Source organism: Lepus europaeus, chromosome 14 (genome assembly GCF_033115175.1).
Source record: "Lepus europaeus isolate LE1 chromosome 14, mLepTim1.pri, whole genome shotgun sequence".
In the NCBI taxonomy this organism is placed as follows: Eukaryota; Metazoa; Chordata; class Mammalia; order Lagomorpha; family Leporidae; genus Lepus; species Lepus europaeus.
The window spans coordinates 1919780-1947076 of record NC_084840.1 but is presented as its reverse complement, the minus strand read 5'-3'; the positions used below and the strand labels follow the sequence as shown (position 1 = coordinate 1947076).

Here is a 27297-nt window from a genome sequence, read left to right as displayed (position 1 = left end):
CACGCCTGTAGCAGCCAGGGCCGGGCCAGGCTGAGCCAGGAGCTACATCTGGGTCTCCCCCGAGGCCAGGGCCTGCCGCTCCCCGGAGTGCACCCCAGCAGGGAGCCCAGTCTTGACCCAGGCACTCCTGTGCGGGACGCGGGGGTCCCGAGGGGACGTTCGGACGCGTCCAGATGGCCCTCTCCCGCAGCGCCCAGTTCTCCTGCGTGGCACAGCGGGCCACAGGCCGCTCCGAGCTTAGCTCTTGTCGGGACAAACGGCTTTGGGAGGCACAGCGAACTAGCAGGCCGCCTTAGAGGACAGTGCCGTGGGGACCCCTGCTCCTGAGGTGGTGGAGGTCCGGGGCCCTGGGAGGTGGGTGTGCAGCTGTGGCTCCGGCCCGCAGTGCCATGGCCCCGGAGGGGTCTGAGGGGAGACATGTGCCCACCCCGTCTGCGACCCTACAGCCGGCGTCACAGAGGGACCATGAGCTCAACCCGTTCTCCTGGCTTCTGCTGCCTGCTGGGCGCAGCCAGGGACAGGCGCCCGAGACAGGGGCGCTGTGGCCCCGAGGCACCTGCTCTGGGCGGCACCGCAGGCCCAGGGGTGCCTGGGCGGGGCCTCGCCCACTGGGGAGCGCCCGGGGTCCTCACTGGCCCGGTGAGCCCGGAGCTGCGGGCCCGCTGGGGACGGATGGAGGCTGAGCCGGGAGCAGCCCCGAAGGCCTCGTGCCCTGGTTTGTTCTGAGTTCGGGAAAGGCCGATCCTGCTGACTTTACTGCGAGGCCGGGGTCACCCGTGCCTTCCAGATCCCTCACCGCGCACAGCCACCGTGCAGGGCGCCTGGGTGCCGGGGCCGCGGGTGTCACGGATGGGACAGGCGCCGCCGGCACGCGAGCGGCTGGCGTCCAGCACGTGGACACAAGGGACGAGCTCCAAGCAGGGAGCGCAGGCCCCCGAGGCCTCAGCCAGGGCGTGGATGCAGCGGTCAGAGGCCTCGCGGCTCCTCCTGGTCTCTGCCACCCCTGACACCTGGAGGAAGTGGTCAGGGCTGATGGCGTGACAGCGAGAATTCTGGGTAGAAACCAGCCTCCCTGGGAGGAAGGGTGTGGCCAGGGGCATGGGATGGGTGGCGGCCGGGGAGGCGGCTGTCCAGACGCTGAGGGGTGAGTGGTGAGGGGGCAGCCGTGGCAGGCGCGGGGCAGGACTGGGTCTGTGAGGACCTCCTGTGGGGGCCCTGGTGCCCCCGGCGGCCGAGCGTTTGTCTCCAAAGTGGACGTGGGCGCCCTGCAAAGCCTCAAACAACCCAGAGGACAGCGCCGTCCAGGCCGTGCGCCAGGGCGAGGGGCTCCATACAGAGGAGTCCGGTGCTGGGCCCACCACAGCTGCTGGGAGATCTCTGAGCTGCGCCCTGGGGGCGGGGGGGAGGATTGCACCGGGAAACTGTTGGTGGCACCGAATTCTTAAAGAGGAGGAGCCACTGGGGGCAAAGGGGACCCCGGTAGCTGCAGTACCCACGTATGGCCAGCAGAGGGCAGCTGGGGCGACAGAGCCCAGGTTGCACCCTCCAAGGGGACGCCCCCAGGACCAGAGCCCACAGATCAGCAGGGTGCTGGCCGACTCCAGGAGGATGCAGGCCTCGCGCAGATGGGATGAGACTGCCCAGGCCGGGGGAGAGGAAGGCGCGGCACGGGGCCAGGGCAGGGAGCCCCAGCATTGCCAAGGTTCAGCCCGAGAAGTACCTGCACACCAGCGTCCCCTAAGAGGAGGGAGCACCGGGCACTCGCACAGGTCCCTGGCTCTCCAAGCACGCCAGCAGCTCATAGGGCACCGTCCACTCCCAGGTGGGCAAAAGCCCCTGAGGTCCGCAAGGCTGACCTGAGGTGGGAACAGACCTCAGGCCCAGAATCACCCTGGATACTGAGCTACGAAGGCCCCGGGCCTGGGGTTCCACTCTGTGTCCCACGGTCAGACGGCTTGGACGTTCCCAGTGCAAGCACAGGGCAGGCAGAGGGCGGCTCGGGCCTCTGAGGCTGTCAGACGCCCCGAGGGTCCAGTGTAAGGCCGGGGCAGCTGCTGCCCCTGCTCTCCCCTGTCTCACTGACCAAGCCCCTCCCCGCATCCCAGCAGAGAAGCCAGAGAGGGGCCTGTGAGCACGCACGACTCAGAGCTGCCTGGCACCGCCCACGCCTGGCCAGGCCGTCAGGGTCGCACGCTGAGGGGTGGGCCGAGGAATGGACCGTGCAGCACCAGGACACCGGATTTCTAAGAGGACGACCGCCCGTGATGAAGAAGACAACCCCAACCGAGAGCCGTGGGGGCTCAAGTGGGGACGTAGGAGTCCCGGGCGCGGTGGGTGAGCGTGGCTGCCAGTTCTGCCCTCTCCCCACAGGAAGGAAACTGTCCAGGGCGGGGGCGGGGGCGGGGGGCACCTGCTTCGGTCCAGGGGCTCTCGGCTGTGCCCTCCTCCTCCTGGGAGCCAGGCTGAGACCAGGGTGCGTGAGGCCCTGGGGCCACGGCGCCTCTCACAGCCTCTGCATGTGCTCATGTGCTGAAGGTCGGAGGCAGACAGGTGGAAGCCACAGGGCAATCTTCACGCCCCCGGGCCCCTTCCCGGCCTGCAGGCGCCTGCTGCGCTCTGGGGTCGGTGCCCAGAAAGCCCGGGCCCGAGGCTGGGGCGTGATGAGACCGCGGCCTAGGGGGAGGCCTTGCCCCACTCCAAGCCCCATGAGGCCGGGCAGCGGAGCCCAGGCGTGCGATCTGAGCAGGGAATCAGAGAGCCCGAGCCATGCGAGAGACCCCCTGACTTTTCGAGCCGGGTCAAGTCTTCCCATTAAACAACAGCAATGCTTCTCCCTGGGCGAACAGAGCACCCAGGATCCAGAGCTAGGCCAGGGTTTGGGGGTGTCCCCTGCCCTGGGGAGATGCCTGCCCCCCCACGGGATCTGCTCTCCGGAGCTGCAGAGCTCAGAGTGGGCGCCCACCCACCCACGGCTGCTCGGGCCCCACTGGGCGGCTCACGTGTGGCCTTCCGAGCTGCTCCGAGCTCGGTGCCCTGCGCTGAGCCCTCTCCCCGGAGGAGCCCCTCAGGCTGCCTAACTCAGACGAGAGCTCAGCTGTCCGGACAGAGGGGAGCGACGGGCAGGAAGCCCACCCTTGGCAGCCCCTTGCCATCCTTGGGGGGTGATGTGATCACAGGGGGCCCTGGGGGGCGTGGGTGGCTGCTGCAGCTGGGGACAGAGGGCAGAGCGTCCATTGTCCTGCCCCGGCCTCTCCCGCCTGCAGCCCCAGGTGTTGACACCTCACAGCGAGGGGGCCGATCGCAGGCCACGCCCCCTGCTGCCAGGAACCAGCAGACCCGGAGCTCCTGCCCCGGAGCCGTCCCGCTGTCAGCACTGCCTCCCTAGAGGGCACACGCGATCCCAGGATGTAAAGAGCAATCAATCCCACCCCGCCACCCCGGGCCGGGTCACCGACTTTCCCAGGGGGACGGTGCCAGGACAGAGGGTCATGGTGAGGACAAACTACAGCCAGGCCCTCAGCCCCTTCTCCCAGACGAGGCCCTGACGCCCAGGACCCGTGCCTGCCGGCGTCTCCTGACTGCAGCGGGAACCCGCACCCTCCGTGTCTGACCGCCCTGGGTGCCACCACCACACTCGTCCGGCCCTGCCCTGCTGTCTTGACAGGCGATGGGTGCTCTCCTCAGTAGCGGGTCCAGCCGTAGGCCGGGCCGTGCGGGCCTTGGACCCCTCGGCTCCTCATGGCCCTGCCCTGCTGTCTTGACAGGCGATGGGTGCTCTCCTCAGTAGCGGGTCCAGCCGTAGGCCGGGCCGCGCGGGCCTTGGACCCCTCGGCTGTCATGGCCCAGCCCCTGCCACCGCCTTGGCAATTGTCTGACATCTTTGAGCTTTCTCGTCTTCTGAACGGGATAAAAACACCTCCCTGTGTAGAGATCAGACAAGACAGCACCAGTCAATGCACTGCGGTTTTATCACGGCTTCTGAGCGCGCTCCCAGGCCGGCGTCCGGGGGCGGGGCTGGGCACCGCAGCAGTGACTCAGCTCTGGCCTCCCACGGGGACAGAGACAGATGGAGCCCAGGGCAGGGAGTGGTCACCAGGCTTGCGGTGCTGCACGTCCAGCTATGGCTGGGAGGCTGGCCCAGCGCCGGCCCCAGGGGGCAAAGGGCAGCGGCAGGACGGCCCTCGTCTCCCAGCCTGGGTGGGCTCGGCCGGCGCTGTGGGCCCTGCAGACCCGGGAGAGCGCCCTCACTGCCCTAGAGCGCAGGGCAGTGGCCGGTGCTGGGTGCCACCCAACGGCAGCCGCAGAGCCGTGAGCCTGCAGCGGGCCGGGAGGGGCCCTTCCGTGTTCTCCCCCAACAAGTGAGACAAGAGCGGGGAGCACCCTCCTATACAGGGGACGCCCGGCTCCTGACAGGCCTGTCCCCGCCCCCACGCTCCATGAGCCGCTGCCTGACCAGGGACAGAGGCGGAGCTGTGGTGCCGTTGGAGTGGGCGCAGCACCCGCCCCTTCCAGTGAGGGAAAATCCTGCTTCCTGGTGTCTGTGACGATGCTCCCTTCTGGACGGCAGGCGGGACTCGAACCCGGCACTGTCATATGGGATGTGGGCGCCCACGTGGCGGCGTGGCCCACTGCGCCACATCACCCGCCCCTCCTTCAGCTTGTCTCCAGTTCCCTCACTTCTGGAGCCCCCGAACATGTCAGCACGTCAGATTCATAAGTCACCAGTATGTCTTTGTTAAGTTCCATTTGAAATGCTGTATCATTCTCTATTATTTACCTTTCTGGTCATAAATGCTGTTATCAAAAGAAAACAATGATAGGACTGGCTAAAAGAGACAACTAGTACTAATTAATAGACCAATTACTAAAATGCAACATGAGAAACTTTGATTGACACGTGGGATCTGCCTGACTCTGTTAGCTGGTGATCAGCCCAGGTGATGCACCTGTCCTCACCTTGAACTTTATCAGTGCAAATGACCCTGGCCCTGGCCGCTCACAAGCACCTGCAACAAACAGCTCCCCTCACCCAGACAGCACCCACACGTGGGCATCAAGCTCAATCAGGAAAGACGCGGGCGGCTTGTCCGGCGCTGGTGCCCACAGGAATCACAGTCATTACCCAGGGAAAAGTCACCGCCCATTCCAGCCCCGCCCATCACCCCGCCCCTGCATCCCCAGGTGGCTCTGCCCACTTCCCCTCCCCCCACCCTGTCTCAGGCTGCGCTCCCCAGCACAAGTCACGTGTGTGGGGTCCCATCACCCCGCCCCTGCACCCCCAGGTGGCTCCGCCCACTCCCCCACCCCATCTCAGGCTGCGCTCCCCAGCACAAGGCACGTGTGTGGAGATGATTCCAGGAAAGGAATTCAGAGAGCAGGAACTCAGGGGAAGGGAGTGAAATCACTGACGTGCACGATGAGGGCCCCTGGGGAATGTTCCAGAAAAACAGGTGAAACACACCCAGCACTGTGGCCCGAGGGACCGCCAGCTCCCTGCCTCGAGGCCCCAGGCCAAGCCTGGAGCGCTGACCACTCCCAGCACACCCCAGACCGGGTGACAGAGAGCACCCACAGGCGGTCCCGGGAAACACCGGCTCTGGGGATGGGGCAGGCGGCCTCGGGGCGGAGTGGCTGCAGCCCTTGCCTGGGGAACAGGCTCTGGCTCAGGTCTCTGTGTGCCCGTCCTCCTCGGGCCCACTCAGGCCAGCGTCCACAGGGGGAAGGGTGCTGGGGGCAGACCCTCTGGCCCCGGGGGCCCCGGTGGCCACCTCCCTGCCGTTGCTGCCCCAGGGCGGGAATAGCTTCCACCGGGCAGTGTCATTCGCAGCCCTCCCTTCATGTCCACGTCTTCAGGATCACGCAGCGAATTCCCTCCCACGCTAGCAAACGCACTTCTTCCACTGAGTGTGCCGCCTGCGTGGGAGGGGCCCTGCCGGCGTTCCTTGGCCTGCCTGGCTCCACGGCCAGGACTCTGGGTGGGGAGCCGGCGGGAACACCCCTGATGCAGGCTTCTGAGGACACAGACACGGATGGATCGACTGATCCAGGAGAGACTTGGAGGGGGAAGGGGCACGGTGGCCACGGGACCAGCGGAGTGAGGATGTGGCCTCCGCAGTCCACGTTTGGTCCACTGAGGACTCGGGGGCTCAAGGATCTCACAGACTTTCTGTGGGGGTGTGCACGTGTGGTGCATACATGTATGTGGTGTGCTTACTTATATGTGTGTCTGGAGTATGTGCATACATGTGGGGTATGTGTACACGTGGTGTGTGCATGTGTGTGGTGTGCTTACTTATATGTGTGTCTGGGGTGTGTGCATACATGTGGGGTACATGTACATGTGGTGTGTGCACGTGTGTGGTGTGCTTGCCTGTGTGCATGTCTGTGGGGTGTATGCATGTATCTGAGTGTGTGGTTCGCGTTGGGGCCGGGGTGATGGGGGACACCAGCCACTGAGGCAGCTCCTTCAGGGTCAGGCAACTTCCAGAGCAGGGGCAGCCGGGCCCGTGGCTCAGCACCCCTGCAGGCAGGCGCCTGGACCCATCGGGGCACCAGAGTGGGTCCCCAGATGAACCCCGCCACCCAGTGAGTCCGCTTCCCAGGCTGCCTGACCGGCTCACAAGGGCACTCGGGCAGGAAGGGGCGGCCGGTCGCCGAAAGCACGCTGCTCACTGGAGCCGTCTCGGCCCAGCCGTATCCCTCAGCGGCACCCAGAGTCCTCCCTGCCTGGACCTCAGCCCCGGATGCTCCCGGAGCAGCGCTCAGTAACCACGTCCCATGAGCCCTCACAGTGGCTTGTGGAGCTGGGCGGCCGCAGGCAGAGTCCTGACTCTCCCCACAGACGCCCGTGCCCAGGCCCTGCAAGCCGCTGCTGCTCCCCTGTGTGGTAAAGCGGTTTGCAGATGGGACGCAGGCCAAGGACCCTGAGGGGGGAGAGAGACCCTGGTTACCCAGGTGGACCCGCTCCAACCACAGGAATCCTCAGAGGCAGAAAACTTTCCTCTGGTCAGAGAGAGGAGGCAGAGACGGGGGCCCCGCGGTCTGAGAGAGGAGGCAGAGACGGGGGCCCCGCGGTCAGAGAGAGGAGGCAGAGACGGGGGCCCCGCGGTCAGAGAGAGGAGGCAGAGACGGGGCTCTGGTGGTGCAGAGGGCCGGGAGCTGAGGGAGGCAGGCGGCCTCGGGCACCGGGGCGGCGGCCATCAGCTGGGACAGGCACCTGAGCCTCAGGCAGGAGCCGTGGTCCTGCCACCGCCCGCAGGGGGGGCCTGCGCCGGACGCCTGATGCCCCGGGGCTTGGTGGTGTCTGCTGTGGCGGCAGGTGGCACACACAGGCAGGGTTTGGCTACAGGAACTCGGGACGAACACTGACCATGAACTCGCCGGTGGGCAGGTTATGAAGGAGTCTCGGTGAAAACCAAGCCGATGCCAAAGCTTTTGTGGAATCTGGGAGCACGCAGCCGCACCCCACACGGGAAGGCGGCCGCAGGGTGCAGGCCGGCACCAGCGCCCCCTCGGTTGCCACGGTTACTCTGCTGCGGCAGGAAGGCACGGGCGCTATGGGAGGGAGGGGAGGGCTCCTCGCCTGTCAGAGACGCCATCTGGCACTGGGTTTGGCGGCTCTGCCCCACGGGTACGTGGCCACTTGCATCTAGAGGACAGCGGCGCCTGCTCAGAACAGGAGAGCTCTTCCCGGGGATTCTGCCCCCAGCCGAGCAGTGGTCACTGCACAAGCCCTGCTCCTCGCCAGGCCATGCACACGGGCTGCCACGCTGGGACAGCCCCCCAGGTGTCTGTAGGCCTCACAGCCCCTCCTCAGCCCTGCTCAGATGCTTCACACCCCTCCCCCAGCTCACCTGTCCCCTCCCTGATCTGTGTGGGGGCCTCCTCGTGGTCTCCCTGCACATAGAAGCCACACGGTAACCACACTGTATCCAACTGGTGGCCACATGGTAACCACATGAAAACCACACGATAACCACATCTTAACCACATGCTGGCCACGTGGTAACCACATTGCATCCAGTTGGTGGTCACATGGTCACCACATGGTAACCACACCTTAACCACATGGTGCCACAAAGTAACCACAAGAGAGCCACACGATAGTGGTAACCACACGATAACCACTCTGTAACCACATGATTGCCACATGGTAACCACACTGTTACCACACGGTAACCACATGGTAGCCACACTGTTACCACACGGTAACCACATGGTAGCCACACTGTTACCACACGGTAACCACATGGTAGCCACACTGTTACCACACGGTAACCACACTGTAATCACATTGTGACCACATGGAGGCCAGCACTTTCTCTTGCTGACTACTGCACCTGCCCCGTACCCCACAAACACTCTTTCAACACGGGAAGGAACTGCTGGAGTCTTGGTTCCCCACTCCTCAGCTGCCTCAGTGCCCACACACGAGCTCCGTCGCCACCCCAGCTCCTTCCAAATCCAAGTCCTTCCTCCAGACCGGCATCACCCGGGAGTCTGGCCTGTCATCCAAGGGTCCATGATGCATCTCCCTGCCCATCTACCTACCTGCCCATCACGTGTCATCAGGAGACGTCTCCCACACCACCTGTCCATCACGAGTCATCCACGTGTCGTCAGGATGCATCTCCCACACCACCTGCCCACCTTATGTATTGACCTGGCTCTGCTGGCCACTGGGAGGGGTCCATGCCCCTGCACCCATGCTGCCCTGCATCTGTGCTGGCCGCCTGTGGCTCTGGGGGCCATGCTATGGCTCTGGGGGCTGCATGTGACTCTGGGGGCCATGCTGTGGCTCTGGGGGCCGTGCTGTGGCTCTGGGGGCCGTGCTGTGACTCTGGGGGTTGCCTGTGACTCTTGGGGCTGTGCTGTGGCTCTGGGGGCCGCCTGTGGCTCTGGGGGCCGTGCTATGGCTCTGGGGGCCGTGCTGTGGCTCTGGGGGCCGCCTGTGACTCTGGGGGCCATGCTGTGACTCTGGGGGCCGTGCTGTGGCTCTGGGGGCCGTGCTGTGACTCTGGGGGCCGCACTGTGGCTCTGGGGGCCGTGCTGTGACTCTGGGGGTTGCCTGTGACTCTTGGGGCCGTGCTGTGGCTCTGGGGGCCGTGCTGTGGCTCTGGGGGCCGCCTGTGGCTCTGGGGGCCGTGCTGTGGCTCTGGGGGCCGCCTGTGACTCTGGGGGCCATGCTGTGACTCTGGGGGCCGCCTGTGACTCTGGGGGCCATGCTGTGACTCTGGGGGCTGTGCTGTGACTCTGGGGGCCGTGCTGTGACTCTGGGGGCCGCGCTGTGGCTCTAGGGGCTGTGCTGTGACATTCTGTGACTTCTAAAGCCTGGTGACTTCATGGTTGTCTCCTTCTTGGGGGCCTCTCCCTCTGGGGACACAGCTCCTGCCTGCTTCGACCCACACTTGGGAGCCCCAGTACCTCACTGAGCTGTCGCTGGACCAACCTGCCAGGGCCCACAGGGGCCACACCCTCGGCCAGAGCTCCTCAAAGGCAGGTGAGCATCGAGTCTGGAAAACCAGACAGACATATGCCCAAAAAAAGTGTTTTCAGCTGGGGTTGGCAAACCCACCCTGAACGGGTGGGAAGCAGGGCCGAGACCCGGGGGCCAACTCTGGCCTCACAGAGCGGCCTGGCCTCACAGAGTGGCCCGGCCTCCACTCCCGGGCTCACAGGGCGGCCCGGCCTCCACTCCCGGACTCACAGGGCGGCCCGGCCTCCACTCCCGGGCTCACAGGGCGTCCCGGCCTCCACTCCCGCGCTCACAGGGCGTCCCGGCCTCCACTCTTGGCCTCACAGGGCGGCCCGGCCTCCACTCCCGGGCTCACAGGGCGGCCCGGCCTCCACTCCCGGGCTCACAGGGCGTCCCGGCCTCCACTCTTGGCCTCACAGGGCGGCCCGGCCTCCACTCCCGGACTCACAGGGCGGCCCGGCCTCCACTCCCGGGCTCACAGGGCGGCCCGGCCTCCACTCCCGCGCTCACAGGCCGGCCCGGCCTCCACTCCCGCGCTCACAGGGCGGCCCGGCCTCCACTCCCGCGCTCACAGGGCGGCCCGGCCTCCACTCCCGCGCTCACAGGGCGGCCCGGCCTCCACTCCCGGGCTCACAGGGAGGCCCGGCCTCCACTCCCGCGCTCACAGGGCGGCCCGGCCTCCACTCCCGGGCTCACAGGGAGGCCCGGCCTCCACTCCCGGGCTCACAGGGCGGCCCGGCCTCCACTCCCGCGCTCACAGGGCGGCCCGGCCTCCACTCCCGCGCTCACAGGGCGGCCCGGCCTCCACTCCCGCGCTCACAGGGCGGCCCGGCCTCCACTCCCGCGCTCGCAGGCCGGCCCGGCCTCCACTCCCGCGCTCACAGGCCGGCCTGGCCTCCACTCCCGGGCTCACAGGGCGTCCCGGCCTCCACTCTTGGCCTCACAGGGCGTCCCGGCCTCCACTCCCGGGCTCACAGGGCGGCCCGGCCTCCACTCCCGGCTCACAGGGCGGCCCGGCCTCCACTCCCGGGCTCACAGGGCGGCCTGGCCTCCACTCTTGGCCTCACAGGGCGGCCCGGCCTCCACTCCTGGAATGCAAAGGGCATTAGCAGCCCCTTCCGCAGGGTACTTTGCCTGGGAGAAAAGTGGATGCTGACCCTGGCACAGGGACGCCCCCTCCTCCCAGGGCTGGGCTGGCCTGGCTGCCAGAGGCTGCATGGAGATTTTGGGATGGCTAGGGTGCCCTGACACTGCCTCTGGGTGCTGAGAGCCCAGGCCTTTCAGACTGCCCACCCCCAAGCACTGCCCTCGGCGACCGTGGAGCCATGTCCTGTGGCCCCAGAGACTGGCACTTGGGTGACCCTGTTCCATCATCCCTCTCAGCACTGAACATAAACCCAGAAGTCCTTGCCGCGCCCTCGGCCTCCCAGGGCGGGCAGTGCAGCAGCCGCACTGGCACAGGGCAGCGAGACCTAAAATAGATGCGGCTAAACACAGCCGCGGCCAGATGGGCTGCGCCGTGGCCCCTCTCATAGATGCTGGCTTCCCAGGGCTGGCAGTGCATGGGGACAACTGTAGAATGCAGGGGAGCGAGGCCCCCAGGAGGCCAGCATGCCCCATGTCCCACAGGGGCTGGCAAGAAGAGGGTGTGGCCATGGAGTCCGCTGGTGGAGACTCCTCCCCCGGGGGCAAGGCCGCGCTGGGTGGGGGAGGGGCGCCAGCCGGGGCTCAGGGTGCTGGGACCCAGCCTGCTCTTGCCCCTTCTCCTGCCATCCTCAGCCCCCCAGAGCCCCAGTTTCCCACGCGCACAGTGGGGACGAGGACAGAAACCACACTGTGGGGGGAGGCCACAGGCCTGGCACTGAGCAGGGACGGCCGGGCAGGGGAGGGGGGCTGGGGGAAAGTTCTAGATCAAAATGAGGCAGAAATTGAAGATCAAGTCCAGGGTGCTTGCACTGTGGCGTAGCAGGTAGACACCAGCATCCCGGTGCCCCATGTGGGCACTGGTTCGAGTCCCAGCTGCTCAGCTCCCAATCCAGCTCCCCGCTAGTACACCAGGGAAAGCAGTGGGGGGTGGCCCAGGTGCTTGGGCCCCTGCACCCACATGGGAGACCCCGATGGAGCTCCTGATCACTTGGGGACTGAACCACAGAATGGAAGATCTCTCTCTCTGTCTCTCCCTCTCTCCCTAATTCTGCTTTTCAAAAATAAATAAATAAATCTTAAAACAAAGATGGAGTGCAGTGGGGGTTCCGCTCCCGCTCACTGAGGTTGGGTGGGGGACAGCGTCCAGGGGCGCTCAGGCGCGGTCCTCACGGCTGGGAAGGACCTGGGACTGCAGCGAGGCGGAGCTGGCTGTCCGACTTCCACGCCGGGAAGCACCTGGAGGGCCTGGAGGCTTTCTCTGACGCTGGTGAGGAGCCTGCCGCCCGTGGCCATGCACGGGGGCCCCGCGGGGGCCCGGGGGCCGGCTCTGCGGCTGCCCTGCCCTCGGTGGCTGCCTCCGGCCCCTGCAGTGCGACGTCATGGCTCCCACAGCTCGGAGCCAGGATGTCTGCATGCTTATTGCTCCGTGTGGCGCTGGGACTGTGGCGTCTGGAAGCTGGCAGGGCGATGGCGTCCGCGTTGTTCTTGCAGCACGGGGTGCTCTGACAGCCGCGCCCGGCACCTTGCAGTCAGAGGGAGAAGTCAGAGCGTCGATCAGGTTTCCCAGGCAACGGTATCCCGGGGTCCCAGGGGAGGCTCTGCTGTTGCTCTCTGCACACCGGCAAGCAGGGCCCTGCGAGGGTCAGGCCCAGGAACACCAGGCACGCCTGCCAGTCGGCTCCCTCCAGCTTGCACCTGCTGCTACTACAAACCCCACCGCTGCCACTTCCTCCTGGGTTCAGTCCATGGCACGGGCCGTGGGGAAGCTCCTCTGCCTGCGCAGCTACTCACGGGCCTGGCTGACGGCGGCCCTGTCTTCAGCAGGGGCGTCCACGTCCCCATGCGCCACCATCAAGGAGCAGGTGGAGAAGGCCGGGGACAAGCGCGGGGGAGGGTCTAGTCCTCCCCTCTGTGGGCAGTATGTCCCTGACACTACACAGCCTGGGTCTTTTCCTACACCTGCACCCCGCGATCAAGTTAGTCTGTACAGTGGTCACAGAAGAGACGAACAAGAAACACGAGCAAAACAGAGCAGCTGTACAACCTGCTGCAGTAAGTTCTGGGACTGTGGGCTCTCAACATGTCTTATTATTTCTGGAATTTTCCATGAGATATTTCTGGATTGTGGCTCATCGTGGGTAACCAAGGCTGTGGACTGTGAAACTGGATGAGGGGGACCGGCCAGTGGGTCAAGTCTAGGGGTGGCATCCGGCACTTCCACTCACACCCCATTGGCTGGTACTCGGTCACCTGACCACACATAATGCAAAGGAGCCTGGGAAATGTAGTTTCTGTGTGTAGAGGCGAGAGAGGGAGGGCAAGGAGAGGACCACAGGCCCTCAGGCGAGCAGCCGGCGCCCGGCACACTCCCTGCGTTTTGAGGAGGAGCTCCAGGAATGTCCAGCTCTTTCCCAGACGCCCTGCACCCCACTCAGCCGTCCCCAGCTTGGGCCTGAGAACTGGCTGCTTCTGGTCTCGTCGAGCCTTGGAGTCAGACTGCCCCAGCGTCCCCACAACAGCAGTGCGGCCCCTCTGCCCCTCTCTGAAGGTCTGGAGAATGAGTGTCTCCTTTTATGGGGGAAAACACCAATTACTGTTAGAAACAAAGCCGTGGGACCGGCGCTGTGGAAGAGCGGGTTAAAGCCCCAGCCTGCAGTGCCAGCATCTCATACGGCCGCTGGTTCGAGTCCCGGCTGCTCCACTTCTGATCCAGCTCGCTGCTACAGCCTGGGAAAGCAGAAGATGGCCCAAGTGCTTGGGCCCCTGCACCCGCATGGGAGACCCAAAGAGGCTCCTGGTTCTTGGCTTTGGATTGGCTCAGCTCTGGCCTTTGCGGTCATTTGGGGAGTGAACCAGCAGATGGAAGACCTCTCTCTCTGGCTCTAATTCTCTCTGTAATTCTTTCAAATAAATAATTCTTTAAAAAAAAAAAAAAAGCCATTGCCCTCAGCGCGAGCCTCACAGCCTTGGGTTCAGGCAGAAGCCACGTACACACCTGAGTGCCGTGTGAGCCCAGAGCAGTGACGGGGCCGCAGAGCCGGGTTCCCCAAGGACCCAGGAGAGAACACCACTAAGGAGCAGCCCCCACACGCCTCCCTTCCGCCCAGAGAGCCCTGTGCCCGGAGACGGTGGTATCGGGGCTACAACGTTCTAGGATCATTCCTAAGGCCATCAACGTCTCTGCAGTATTAACGGAAGTAAATCACATTGTGCGGGCTTTAAAGACGCGACAAAAGAAGTCCGTCATGGAGGGGAGCCGCAGCGACGGTGCTGGACGGCGGGACGATGCGGCGGCCGCGCTGTGGCCTGCCTGCGCGCACTTCCGGCCCCTCAGACACTTGCTGTGTTTGGCCTCCTCACTGAATGTGTTCAGAGACCCACAGTCCTAGGACTCTGTGTGGCGTCAGCATCACAGACAGAACCGATAGCAATACGGGTCCCAGAGTCTCCCTGGGCCTGCCAGAGCCGGGGTGTGGTGGGCCCGACGTCTCCAGCAAGCTTCCCGGGGTTTGGTGTCCGGGCTGGGGACGCACGCGGTGGGCACGTCACGTGTGTGGATGAGTGCAGGGGTGAACCACGTGAAACAGCAGTCTCGGACAGGAACTCGCCGCTGAGCCGAGCGCACGGAAATGAAGACGCTGCTACAAACATGGAGCCCGGAGGAAATCATTTCATTGGCAGGAAGCTGCCGGCGCCCGCAGCACGGTTTGTGCGATGCCTGCGGTTCCCCTGGCCTCAAGCACTGAGCCCCTCTGGGACGCCAGGGATGGCCCTTCGCGGGGCGTGAGGGCTGGGCAGAGGGCTTGCGGGAAATGCAGTTCAAAGCCAAAGTTATTCTGCTGGGAAAACGTGCGGGATCCAGGCAGAGTTTTCCATGAGACGCACCGTCCATGAGCTCGGCGAAGGCTCCCACGGTGTGCGTGGTGCTGAGATGCAACGCGGTCAGCATTCCAAACTCACGGCCCACAGAGGACACAGCGGGCTTTATCACATATCTCAGTAAATTTTGTCTACTTTAAACTCTCGCCTTTCAAAGAGAAGCTCAGGACAATGGAGACGGAAGGCCCATCTGGGAGAGACTGCGGATCACACGTCTGACACGGGACTTGGAGGTGGAACACAGAAATGACTGCGTGTTCAGTAAGAAGACACACCGCCCGGCTTAAACGTGGCCATCAGACCTGGATGAACACCGCACCAGAGACGGGGGCCGCGGCTCAGACCCGTGAGAACGGGGCTGTCATCTGTGAGATGCAGCCACCCCCCGACAGCCGCTAGGACCCCAAAGTCACGCGGTACCGGTGCTGGTGAGGACGCGGGGAGATCGGAAATCAGCCATGTGGCAGACAGACCAGCACCTCCGCTCTGGCCGTGGACGCAGGGCCCACGCCAGATGCCCACACAACACCCACAGAAGCGTTATTTATAGTCGCCCCGAACTGGGAACGCAGATGTCCATCAACCGGTGACGGGGCAGAGACCACACAGCCTGTGCCTGCAGGGAACCGGACCAGCCCCGAGACACGGCGTGGCGGGGAGGGGCCCACCGGGAAGCCCGTGCGGGGGCTCTGTTTATAGGCAAGGTCCCTGGGGGCAAAGCCATGGACTCGGAAAACAGACCGGGGTCAGAGCAGACGTGAGAGCAGACAGGCAGAGAGCAGCCTCAGGGCGACGGTGGTTACGTGATGGTACACGCTTACGGAAACCCTCCAGTGCATGGTACAACAGGAGACGGGCACTGTAGCCGCCGCTTCTGTAAACAAAGGAGGGGCCCCCGAGGGCAGGCGGCGAGGCGGCAAGGCGGCGGCACAGCGCTGAGACCAGGGCCACTGCGTGGCTCCCGGTGCCCATCCAGACCTGGCGTGAGCCTCCTTTTCCCACCGTGGGTGCTCACGGCCACCTCTGCCCGCGGGGAAGCCCGGCAGAGCAGAGAGCTGGGGGATGTGGGTGCGCATTCACCGAGAAGACCCCCGGCAGGATTTCAGACCTCCCCCCAGCCCGGAACATGGCTTTGGGAGGACCTGGGGTGACACAGAGGGGGAGGGGGAGGGCGGAGGCTTCAGACACGCATCTGGAGCTCACTCCGTGAGCACCAGGGCCCTGGCACCACCTCCCCAGCACAGCCACGGCCTGTCCCCACATGCTCGGCCCTGGTCCCCAGGGCTCCGCCACGCAGACCCCCAGTTCCTGTAGGCTCGCACTGCACCCTCCCAACCCCCTCTGCTTCACCCCCACACTGCTCACCACCCCGTGGGCGGGCAGCTCAGTGCAGGGTGGTTGTGACAGACCCCGCCCCTGGCTGGTCCCTGGCTGGCATCCCGCAGGGTCTGCTTCTCACAGCCCTGGGCAGCCGGGGCTGGATGGCAGAGCAGAGGACAACAGGGGACGGAAGACACCACGGTGGGGCCCACGCTGGCGGCTCCCACGGGGCACTCGGTGCAGCCCCAGAGCCCTTCCCAGTCACCGCCCAGGCCACGAAGCCCCCGCCGTGCCCACCAGAGGCCTCCACGTTCCCCACCCCTCCCACTCCGCCTACGCTTCTCTCTTAGACACACTCAGAAATCAAGTGGGTTGGACACACCTGGCTGGGGTGGCCCCCCAAACCTGCTCCCTCGCGCTCCGCGCCCCATGGCTGGGCGTTTCGGACAGACAGGCTCGGGGGTCCCTGCCTCACTGGCCCCAGGACGCCGTGAACACAGGGCAGGCGCTTCTGTACCTAAGCAGAGACCCGTTCTGGCCACTGGCTGCAGGCGGCCCCCACGCCGCCAGGCTCTGTCTCGTCCAGGGCCTCCCAGACGAAGCAGCTGCCAAGACAGGCCAGGTCCTGCACTGCCGCCCACAGCGGCTGATGGCCCTGCACCTCTGCTGCACGCCCCCTGCTCCCCGGTGCCACACGCGGGCCTGCTTCCTCGCTGGCCTGCGCTGAGACCCTGATCCTCAGCCCTCCTCCTCCTCGGCCCTCCTCCTCCTCCTGCCTGGGCTGTCGGCAGATCTGTGTGTGTTTCACACACCCGGGAGTTAGCGAGCTGCCCACCAGGCTCGGCCAGCTTCAGGGCTAACAGTGGAGAGAGAAAGGCCACTCGAGCCGCTGATTCCGGCCAGCGCAGGGCCTGCTCCAGCACTGGAGGCACTCGATGGCAGCCCCCGAGGGCACTGGACAGCCGCTGGGCCCAGGGGGGCCAGGAGGGTCTGACCAGGGGTGAGTGAATTTCCAGGGAAAATGTGACGCGGGCACTGCCTTTTGGGTCTTGGGATTTAAACCAGAGAACTCTCTCAGCACAACGCAGGGCGTTGTGGGCCCCTGGCCCTCTGCCCCTCCCGGGGCCCTGCGGCTGTTCTGCCCACTCGGGTCCTGGCAGGAAGCGACGGGAAGCTGGGGTGGAGGCCGACGTGACCAGGCGTGTGGCCTGAGCTTCCTCACTGTGGAAACCACACAGGGGCCATGGGACAGAGTGCGGCACCCTCAGAAGTCCATGGGGTTGGGCATTCGGCCAGCAGCCAGAGCCCCCTCACCCCATCAGAGCGCCTGGGCTCCTCACCCCAGATCCCGCTAACACAGACCCTAGAGGCCGTGGTGACAGCTCAGGAGCCGGGGTGCTGCCGCCCACATGGAAGACTGGGGGGAGCTCCTGGCTCCCGGCCCCAAGCCTGGCTCAGTCCCACTCAGGGAGTTCAGGAGTCGCACAGAAGGGAGCTCTCTGTCTCTCTCCTCTCAAGTAAGACAAACTGGAAAGCACGCTATGACAAAACTATGCATGGGCCGGCACCGCGGCTCACTAGGCTAATCCTCTGCCTGTGGCACCGGCACCCCGGGTTCTAGTCCTGGTCTGGGCGCCGGATTCTGTCCCGGTTGTCCCTCTTCCAGGCCAGCTCTCTGCTATGGCCCGGGAAGGCAGTGGAGGATGGCCCAAGTGCTTGGGCCCTGCACCCCATGGGAGACCAGGAGAAGCACCTGGCTCCTGGCTTCGGATCAGCGCAGCGCACGCCCTCACACTGAGGCCCGGGGGATCGCCTGGTCTGCCCCTGCCAAGGAGCGCCGGCAGGACTCAAAGCTCGGTCAACACAGCAGGCAAACTGGTAGGGCAGTGGTTCTGTGTGGCCGCGAGTGATGCTATAAATACCCAAACAGCGCCGGCAGACAAGCTTCCCACCCCGCTCCAGACAGAGCGGGGCAGCCGTGCTGGGTAAGTCCCCCCGCCCGAGCTAAGACTAACCCCGGGAATGTCTGCAGACAACGGACAGAGCAGGACGCCCATTACCGCCCTCCTCACCCTGAGGCCTCAGAGGCTCATCTCTGATTTCGCTTATGTGGGTCTGGGGAAAACTCCCAGAATCGTCTGGACGTGATGCTACCCGTCCGACGTGATTCCCAGCGCCCTCCTGCGTGAGCACAGCCGCTCTCATTGCAGGGTCACTCAGCGGATTCGGCTGCAGGAGGGGTGCTGGGAAGCGAGAGCCCCTCAGTGCTCAGGGCTCGGCGCGTTACTCTGCACAGGTAAACGGTGGAGGCAAAACAGTGACCACAGGGCCTCTGCGTGGACGGCCGGGCGCCACGGACGCAGGCCCCGCCGGGGTGGCGGTGCAAAGTGCCCCGGCGGGAATCCTGCACGGAAACACCCGGGAGACGGGGCACTGGGCGGTCTGCTTCATCATTGGCTCCAGGCTTCCAAAAGCATAAGCCGCTTCAGCTGAAGAACAAAACCCACACGTGGCACGGACTGCGTGGATCCGGGCTCTGGGTGAGGCCACCGCAGCCCCGGGTCCTGGGGAGAGACCAAGGTTAGGGACCTGGGAGGCACCCTGGAGTCAGTGTGGAGCCGCAGAATGTGGGGTTCTCAGCACCCCCAAAGCCACCCCAGCAGAGGGCACCGTCGGGGCTCCAAAGGATGGCACCGAGACCCCCGGGCACCCTCCTGCTTGTCTGCACCCAGGGAGAGGCCCCCCCCATAGCACAGGGCGGGCGTCAGCCCCACAACACCCCGGGCGCCCTCCCTCTTCTCTGCTCCCTGGGAGAGGCCCCTCCCCACAAGACCCCCAGGCGCCCTCCCTCATCTGCTCCCAGGGAGAGGCCCCCCCACAGCACAGGGAGGGTGTCAGCCCCACAAGACCCCCAGGCGCCCTCCCTCTTCTCTGCTCCCTGGGAGAGCCCCCCCCCCCAGCACAGAGCGGTGTCAGCCCCACAACACCCCAGGAACCCTCCCTCTTCTGCTCCCAGGGAGAGGCCCCTCCCCACAAGACCCCCAGGCGCCCTCCCTCATCTGCTCCCAGGGAGAGGCCCCCCCACAGCACAGGGAGGGTGTCAGCCCCACAAGACCCCCAGGCGCCCTCCCTCTTCTCTGCTCCCTGGGAGAGCCCCCCCCCCCCCAGCACAGAGCGGCGTCAGCCCCACAACACCCCAGGAACACTCCCTCTTCTGCTCCCAGGGAGAGGCCCCTCCCCACAACACCCCCAGGTGCCCTCCCTCATCTGCTCCCAGGGAGAGGCTCCCCCACAGCACAGGGTGGGCATCAGCCCCACAAGACCCCAGGGCGCCCTCCCTCATCTGCTCCCAGGGAGAGGCCCCCCCACAGCACAGGGCGGGCATCAGCCCCACAACACCCCGGGGACCCTCCCGCTTGTCTGCTCCCAGGGAGAGGCCCCTCCCACAGCACAGGGCGGGCATCAGCCCCACAACACCCCGGGCGCCCTCCCTCTTCTGCTCCCAGGGAGAGGCCCCTCCCCGCAAGACCCCCAGGCGCCCTCCCTCATCTGCTCCCAGGGAGAGGCCCCCCCACAGCACAGGGCGGGTGTCAGCCCGTGTTTCTGGGTGAGCTGATCCTAAAGCCAGTCGCTCAGTGAGGCTTTCGCAAGGGGAAGTGGAATGCATAATTCACATGGATGTGAGCAAAACCACAGCCCAGAAGAGAGAACCTCCCCTCCCCCAGCACAGCAGGCTTCCACTTCAAACACAGTTCTACATTTTAGCAAAGCATGAATCGAGCCACATAGCTAACGTGGGTAATCTTAGAGGCACACACAACTCCTGTTTTCCTTTGTGCTACTTCCCACGAGCACCCAGCTGAGGGGCCCGGGAGCCTGCGAAGGCCGAGCCGGCAGTGCCCTCTGGTGTCCAAAGGCGCCTTTCAGTTTGCTGAGACAGAAGGTGCCTTTGTGCGACGGGACAGGGCGACCAGGAGCTCCGGCTCATTCACGGAGGATCTGCTGGGCGCGTTCCTATGCCAGCGGGCAGGAAGCCGGGGCGGGGAGAGACGCCCCCAGGAGCTGTGTCCACTTCCTCCCAGTAACACGCCTGAGGAAGCGCAGCGGACGGCCCCGTGGCTGAGCCCCTGCCAGCCCTGTGGGAGACCGATGGAGTTCCAGGCTTCTGGCTTTGGCCAAGTCTAACCCAGCCCTGGCCGCTGCAGCCACTGGGGAGTGAACCTGCAGATGCAAGATCTCTCACTGCCTTACAAATAAATTAATCTTAAAGAGAAAGAGAGAGAGAGAAAGAGAGAGAGAGAGAGAGAGAGAACTTCAAAACCATCACAGAGGAGTCAGGACGGGCGCCAAGCCAAAGAGGCGTCACACCAGTCAGTGGTGTCCCTGCTGATCCCAGGAGCAGTCGCCCAGGGACCTCACGCACCGTGCTAGCAGCCCAGGGAGCGTGGCAAGGGGGGCTGCCAGGCGACCTGCTGAGACTCCTCCCGCAGGCTCTGGGAAAGCCACAGCCGTGCGTGAAGGCGCCAGCCTCATGCGGGAGACAGGACTAGCGCCGCCAGGCCCTTCACCGAGACCAGCAGGTCTGAACCGTGCACTTGTCCGCATTCTGCAGCAGTACGTACCGCAGCCTTCAGACACTTCAGAGTTTTTATTATAAACGTAGTACAAAGAGACTGAAACATCGAGGAAAGGGGACCCACCCCCCGCACCCCACGGCCAGCGCTGTGCCTCACTGGCGCCACGTGTCTGCAGCACCATCGCCTGTGGCGCCCCCGAGCCTTGGTTCTCACTTCGTGGAGCACCCCCCCCCCCACGTTTTCATAGGCGCTTACCGCTGTCGGCGAGCACATTCGCCCTTCACACGCACCTGCCTGCAGACCGGGGGAAGGAGGGGGGAGACCACGCCCACCGGAGTGACGTTCTAGGGGACCGCGGCCGTGCCTGGCTACTGCGGCTGCCTCCATGCCACGGCGGCAGTGCCCGGAGTCACACAGCCTGCACGGCCTACGACGTGCTCTTCCTGGATTTCCAAGGGAGCCGCTGCTCCTGCCCTTGTCTGCAAGCGGCTCACGACCTGAGCCACTACAGTGGCCACCCAGGACCCGAGTGTTCCTGTGCCGCCGCCTTACACGGGCTGGAACCGAGTGGCCTGGCGGCCTGGCAACACGACACTGCTAATAAGGCTAGCCCACCTCTGCAACATTGCTAAGGCTAGCCCCACCTCTGTGACATCGCTAAGGCTAGCCCACCTCCATGACATCGCTAAGGCTAGCCCCACCTCTGTGACATTGCTAAGGCTAGCCCCACCTCCGTGACATTGCTAAGGCTAGCCCACCTCCGTGACATTGCTAAGGCTAGCCCACCTCCATGACATTGCTAAGGCTAGCCCCACCTCCGCGACATTGCTAAGGCTAGCCCCACCTCCGTGACATCGCTAAGGCTAGCCCACCTCCGTGACATCACTAAGGCTAGCCCCACGTCCACGACATTGCTAAGGCTAGCCCCACCTCTGTGACATCACTAAGGCTAGCCCACCTCCGTGACATTGCTAAGGCTAGCCCACCTCCATGACATTGCTAAGGCTAGCCCCACCTCCACGACATCGTTAAGGCTAGCCCCACCTCTGCAACATTGCTAAGACTAGTCCACCTCCGTGACACTGCTAAGGCTAGCCCTACCTCTGTGACATCGCTAAGGCTAGCCCACCTCCGTAACATTGCTAAGGCTAGCCCCACCTCTCCACCTCCCCGGCAATGTGACATTGCTGAGGCTAGCCCACCTCTCCCCCTCCCTGGGCTGCTCCAGCTGACAACAGGGCAGTGGCAAGGACAGGTGGGAGGCTGTGTGCCCAGGCGGGAGCGCCCCAGCCTGTGGGTCCAGCCGCAAACCCGCTCTCTGCGTGGGGGCACGTCCAGCTCAGTTGGCCAGAGGCGAGCAGCAGGCACTGCTTGGGAGAACCAGGGCGAGGGTCTTTCCCTCTAGGAGGGATGACGGCCAGACAGCAGCAGACTGCAGGGTCGGGGTTTAGAACGCCTTCCACCCCACTGCCGGAAGCACGGACAGGCGCCGTCTCCACAGGCGCCGGCCTGAGAACAGCCTGGCGGGCGCTGCACGCAGACGTGGGCCACTGTCCCTGCTGAGTCTCCAGAACTACTCCAACTCCCCAACACCAAACCCGGCCTGGGGACCGGCTGTCGGAGGTCCAAGAGGAAGCAGCCGACGGGTCTCGCCGGTCTTGCGTCGGGAGCACGGGCGTCATCTCCTGAGGGGGACGATCTGCAACACAAAACCAGAGGGGTCGGCGCGGGCCTCTCGCAGCGAGTCCCCAGCTCGGAAGCAAACGCAGAGCGGCGAACGTGATTCTCCCGACAGCCAGCAGTCTGTCAAGAATCAGAGCTCCTGTCGCCACGCCCCGCCCCGCCACGCCCCGCCACGCAGCAGCTCCTAGAGGCGTTCTCCCGGGAACACGGCCCAGCTCAGCCACCCCCGACCTTGGGAAATGCTTGGGACGCGAGGACATTCCCCGGAGCGTGGGAACCACCAAGCCACAGTAAGCGGGAACACCCTGCTCCGGACTTCCGACGCGAGAACCACGCCGCTGCCCTGGATGCCCAGGTGGCAGAGGGGGTGGGGTCTCTGAACGGCTGGTCCCTCCTCACTGCGCTGTCAGTCAGCTCACACTGACCTGGGGGTCCGGCAGCGTGAACCCATCCGTCAGTCTGTAATAGACGATCGTCGAGTCGGCCTCCACGATGGCCAAGGTAAAGGACATCGGCAACTCTGGATCCCCTCGCAGCTTCCGAGACGCCTGCAAGATCTCCCTGATCCTGGGAGCAGACACACACGGAGCAGTCAGTCACCCCGCTGGGATCACCAGCGACCTGCCGCTCCCTCGCCTGGGCAGCGTGGCAGCACCCGTGTCCCGGCATCCCGTGAGGCAGGGTCGCCACGGCCCCCAGCCCTCTCCTCCCAGCACAGGACAGTCGGGTTCAGGGCACGAAACCCAGCTAAGGACCCGGCGTTCCCACGCCTGGTTCCCAACGCGCTCTTACGGGTGCTCTTTGCGTCAACGTGGTATTCAGCCTTGGAGAAACAGCACCGCCATAAGGACCATCTCCCCGACGTGTGACACGTGGTTCACACTGACTTTTAACCGCTGCACGACACCCACTGCCCCGCAGGCCCCCAGTCCTCCCCCGGGGCTGTACACCGGAGCCTCCGCCACAGCCCGGCTTGGCCTCTGGTCCACAGGGCCTGGCTGCCCCCTTCCGGCCTTTTCAGGAAAGCTTTGGGGACCCCACTCTAGGCCATGAGAAAGCTCCCCCGGAACTACTGGCTCAAAAGTCAAAGTGGGAGGAAGCGCCACTTCAGCTGGGACAGGGAAGAGCTTCAGACACCACCACGCCGTAACCAAGGCAACGCCGGGTAACTTCAAGGTATCACCATGAAGGAGATGCAAACACAAAGTGACTTCAAGCAGAGAAGTCTCTAGGAGAGAGGAGCCCCTGCAGGGACCCAGAGAGTACCAGAGGCACTTCCACCCGAGGGCGACAGCTAAGCCTGGCCAGGGCCCACGAGGACAACCCCCACCCAGGAGCTGCCACCCACAGGGATGCCAAGCCCTCCCCCTCCCCAGGTCTCCCAGCACCAGCCCGAACAGCGAGGGAAGGGGCTCCAGTCACCAAGCCTGCTGAGCGAGGGGCCTGGCTCCCTTCCCTATGTTTCTGAAACCGGAAGAGAACTCAGGATCGGAAGCTGCACTCAGCCTGGCCTGACTGCTTGGGGTGAGGATATGGGCCCAGGATGGGGGTCCCTGGGGCAGGAAGTGGCACCATCCCCAGTCTCTCAAGACACGCAGTGGGCAGTGGGAGGAGGCACTGAAATGGACCGGAAACCAGAGTACCAGGCGATCTAAGACCTGAAAACAGAAGCTGAAAAACTCCGATGCTGACCTTCACAGCTAAAGACACTCAAATAACTTATAACTATGCTACAGCGTGGAGGCAACAGATCGGTCGAGAGTGCAAGACAGACACGTCGGCTGCAAAGGGAAATTCTAAAGAAAGCGGGCATTCTGACATGCTAGTTTAAGGACTGAGCAGTTCAACGGTGGACTGCATGTGGCTGAAGAAAGCACTAGCAGACCTGCCAACCGGTGGAGGAAACCAACCTGAAGCACAGAGAGAAAAAAACGCACCAACCAATCTGAGGCCTCTAACAGCATCGGCAGCGTTTAACATTCATGGAGCTGGCACCGCAGGACAGAGGGGTACGGAGACCCGAGGACCCGCCAGCCTGTGTCTGGGTCATGGGGCTGGCACCGCAGAACAGAGGGGTACGGAGACCCGAGGACCCGCCAGCCTGTGTCTGGGTCATGGGGCTGGCACCGCAGGACAGAGGGGTACGGAGACCCGAGGACCCGCCAGCCTGTGTCTGGGTCATGGGGCTGGCACCGCAGGACAGAGGGGTACGGAGACCCGAGAACCCGCCAGCCTGTGTCTGGGTCATGGGGCTGGCACCGCAGGACAGAGGGGTACGGAGACCCGAGAACCCGCCAGCCTGTGTCTGGGTCATGGGGCTGGCACCGCAGGACAGAGGGGTACGGAGACCCGAGGACCCGCCAGCCTGTGTCTGGGTCATGGGGCTGGCACCGCAGGACAGAGGGGTACGGAGACCCGAGGACCCGCCAGCCTGTGTCTGGGTCATGGGGCTGACACCGCAGGACAGAGGGGTACAGGAGACCTGGGTCCCAGTGTCTGCTGCAGACAGCATGCCATGGGTCCTGTCTCACGCAGTGTGCCCACCGTGCCGGGCTGGGAGGTGGACCCGCTCACGCTGACGCCCGGGGTTGCCTGGGGCTGCCCTCGGCTCTCCCTCCGTCACGCTCTGTGGATGCCCCCTCACCTCCCCGCTCGCAGTCAACACAGATCTTCCAATGCACCACTTTCATTTTCCTTGCTTTCCTACTACCGGTTTCTGAGTCTCTTGGTGGTGAGTGTTAATTTGTCTCGGATTAGTGCTACCCTAGCTCTAGTGACAGAGGAGCTGCTCCAGTCCTGCTGCTGCCATCTGGGGCTGCGTGTGGGAAGCCCGGTGTGGGACGTGGCGCCACATCACCGTCTGGGCACTCTGCCATCTGTTCTAGGGGAGAGAGGGAGACACAGGTATCTGGGCCTATCTCACGGACACGTAGAAGGTTTCTGGTAGTCTGTTTCTTCACCCCCTCTCTGGCGGGCCCTCCTTGCTGCCTCAGCCTCTGGGTTCAGACTGTCACACAGGGCCGGCGTCAGGACTAGCAGGGGAGCCCCCTGGGATGGCTGCGTCCCACACCAGGTAAGGCAGGAAGTTCATGGCCTGCAGCGACAGGCACTGACGGGCGCCCTCCACGCACGTCACCTGCAAATTCTCCTTTCAGAGTGGAAAACAAACAATTGAACAGTCAGCAGTGGGCATCTGCAGGCTGAGGCCTCGGGACACCTGCACCCACAGAAGGTGCTGGGCTGAGTCCCAGCTCCGCGCCCGAGCTCTGCTTCTGCTGAGGCACCCTGGGAGGCCGCAGGTGACGGCTCCAACACTTGGGCCAGCCACCTCATGAGACATCCAGACGGAGTTCACAGCTCCTGGCCTTGGGCTGGCCCAGCCCTGGCTGCCGTGGGCACCTGTCTGGGGAGGGTCAATCAGTGGAGGAAAGATCTGTGTGTGTCTGCCTTTCAAATAAATTTTTAAAAGAAATACATAAATGAAGAGTCCAAAAGATCAATTTTTATAGGCTATGCATCTTGAATTAACTTTTTCTACACTAATGGAAAAGAAGAAGTAGACTTGGGGCTGGTGCTCTGGTGTAGCTGGTAAAGCCGCCACCTGCAGTGCTGGCATCCCATATGGGCGCCGGTTTGAGTCCCAGCTGCTCCACTTTCAACCCAGCTCCCTGCTGATGCCCTGGGGAAGCTGTGGAAGATGGCCCAAGTGCTCGTGCCCCTGCACCCGTAAGGGAGACTGGGAAGAAGCTCCTGGCTCCTGGCTTCGGATTGGCCCAGCAATGGCCACTGAGGCCATTTGGGGGGTAAACCGATGGAAGATGGAAGATTTCTCTTTCTCTCTCTCCGTCTCTGTAACTCTGCCTTCCAAATACATAAATTAATCTTAAAAAAAAAGAAGAGGAAGAAACAGACCGGGGTTGGCTTCCACTGGAACGGCTCTAACCCTCGTCAGGGTGCAGCACCTCACCTCGGAGGTGGCGACCTGAGGCCGCTGGTGCCACACGGCAGGTGAGCGTCTCTGCACAGCCCCGACAGACTGAAGGCAGGACACAGACAAGGAGGAAAACCCCATTAGGCTAGCTTTCCCGCGTCCTCTGCTTCTCAAGGTGGACACTGTCTGCATCAGAGGGTGTGCACACGTGTGGTTTCTGCCCGAGGTTAGGAGATGGGGATTCGAGCCCACGTCCTGAAATTCAGGATAGAAATTTCCACCTCTGCTTCTTTTTCATTCTCCATTGACCCTTGTTTGGTATAAATAGCACAGTATTTTTAGACTAACCTCAGACACCCTGTGGGAACCCGTACGGCGTGGAAATTACCCAGAGCTGAGAAGGGGGGGGGGGGCACTGTCAGGAGCGCAATGGAAGTTCCCACCTCTGCGCTCCCGTCTGCGCACTGGAGCTGGGGCCCTGCCCCGAGCCCCTCCTGGCCTGGGAGGCCTCCTGCCTGTCTCGGACAGGGGCTCAGCACAGAGCCATCACCTTCCCTGGGAGGTGTCCCCGCCTGTCTCCGACAGGGGCTCAGCACAGAGCCGTCCCCTCCCCTGCACCCTCGGAAGGATGCTGAGCAGCTCCTGCCGTCGTCGGCCCCCAACGTCTGCAGTGACACTGACAGCAGCAGGGGCCCCAAGCTCTATGGGCAAATCCCGCATGACAGCAGAGACGCCAGCAACAGTGGGCCAGTGCCACCACCACACTACGGTCTCAATTCTTTTTTAAAGATTTATTTATTCGAAAGTCAGAGTTATGGGGAGCATGGGGGAGACAGAGAAAAATCTATCTGCTGGTTCACTCCCCAAAGGGCCACAAGAGGACCAGAGCTGGCCGAATCTTAAGACAGGAGCGTCTTCTGGGTCTCCTTGGTGGGTGCAGGGCCCAAGCACTGGGCCACCTTCCGCTGCTTCCCAGGCACGTTAGCAGAGAGCTGGATCAGAAGTGGAGCAGCTGGGACTCGAACCAGTGCTGGCACCACAGGCAGCTGCTTTAACCACCATGCCACAGTGCCGGCCCCTACAGTCTCAAGTTCTAACATTACACCTTGGATCTTAACCGGAAACCACGGAACAGCGGCCAGTGCTATGGCACAGCAGGTAAGACTGTGACACCGGCAGCCCACACGAGCGCCAGTCGGAGCCCCAGCTGTTCTACTTCCAACCCAGCTCCCTCCCACGTGCCTGGGAAGACGGTTCAAGTACTTGAGCCCATGCCACTCATGTGG

General features: G+C 64.1%; 1 protein-coding gene across 2 annotated transcripts in view; it reads right to left on the bottom strand.

The window, feature by feature from the left end:
• Positions 1–2685: 2685 nt before the first annotated feature.
• The window catches only part of TSEN15 (tRNA splicing endonuclease subunit 15), a 30443-nt gene continuing 5831 nt past the window's right edge, over positions 2686–27297 (bottom strand). Inside the window, exons 4-5 of one of the 2 annotated variants that reach the window (XM_062211491.1) lie at positions 22506–22647; positions 20478–22096 (exon numbers count right to left, since the gene is read on the bottom strand). In XM_062211491.1, coding sequence (XP_062067475.1) covers positions 22076–22096; positions 22506–22647 — 163 coding nt within the window. In that variant the 3' untranslated portion in view covers positions 20478–22075. Of the gene's footprint in view, positions 3921–20477; positions 22097–22505; positions 22648–27297 lie in introns of those variants that run through there. The other variant, XM_062211492.1, reaches the window with a different exon arrangement.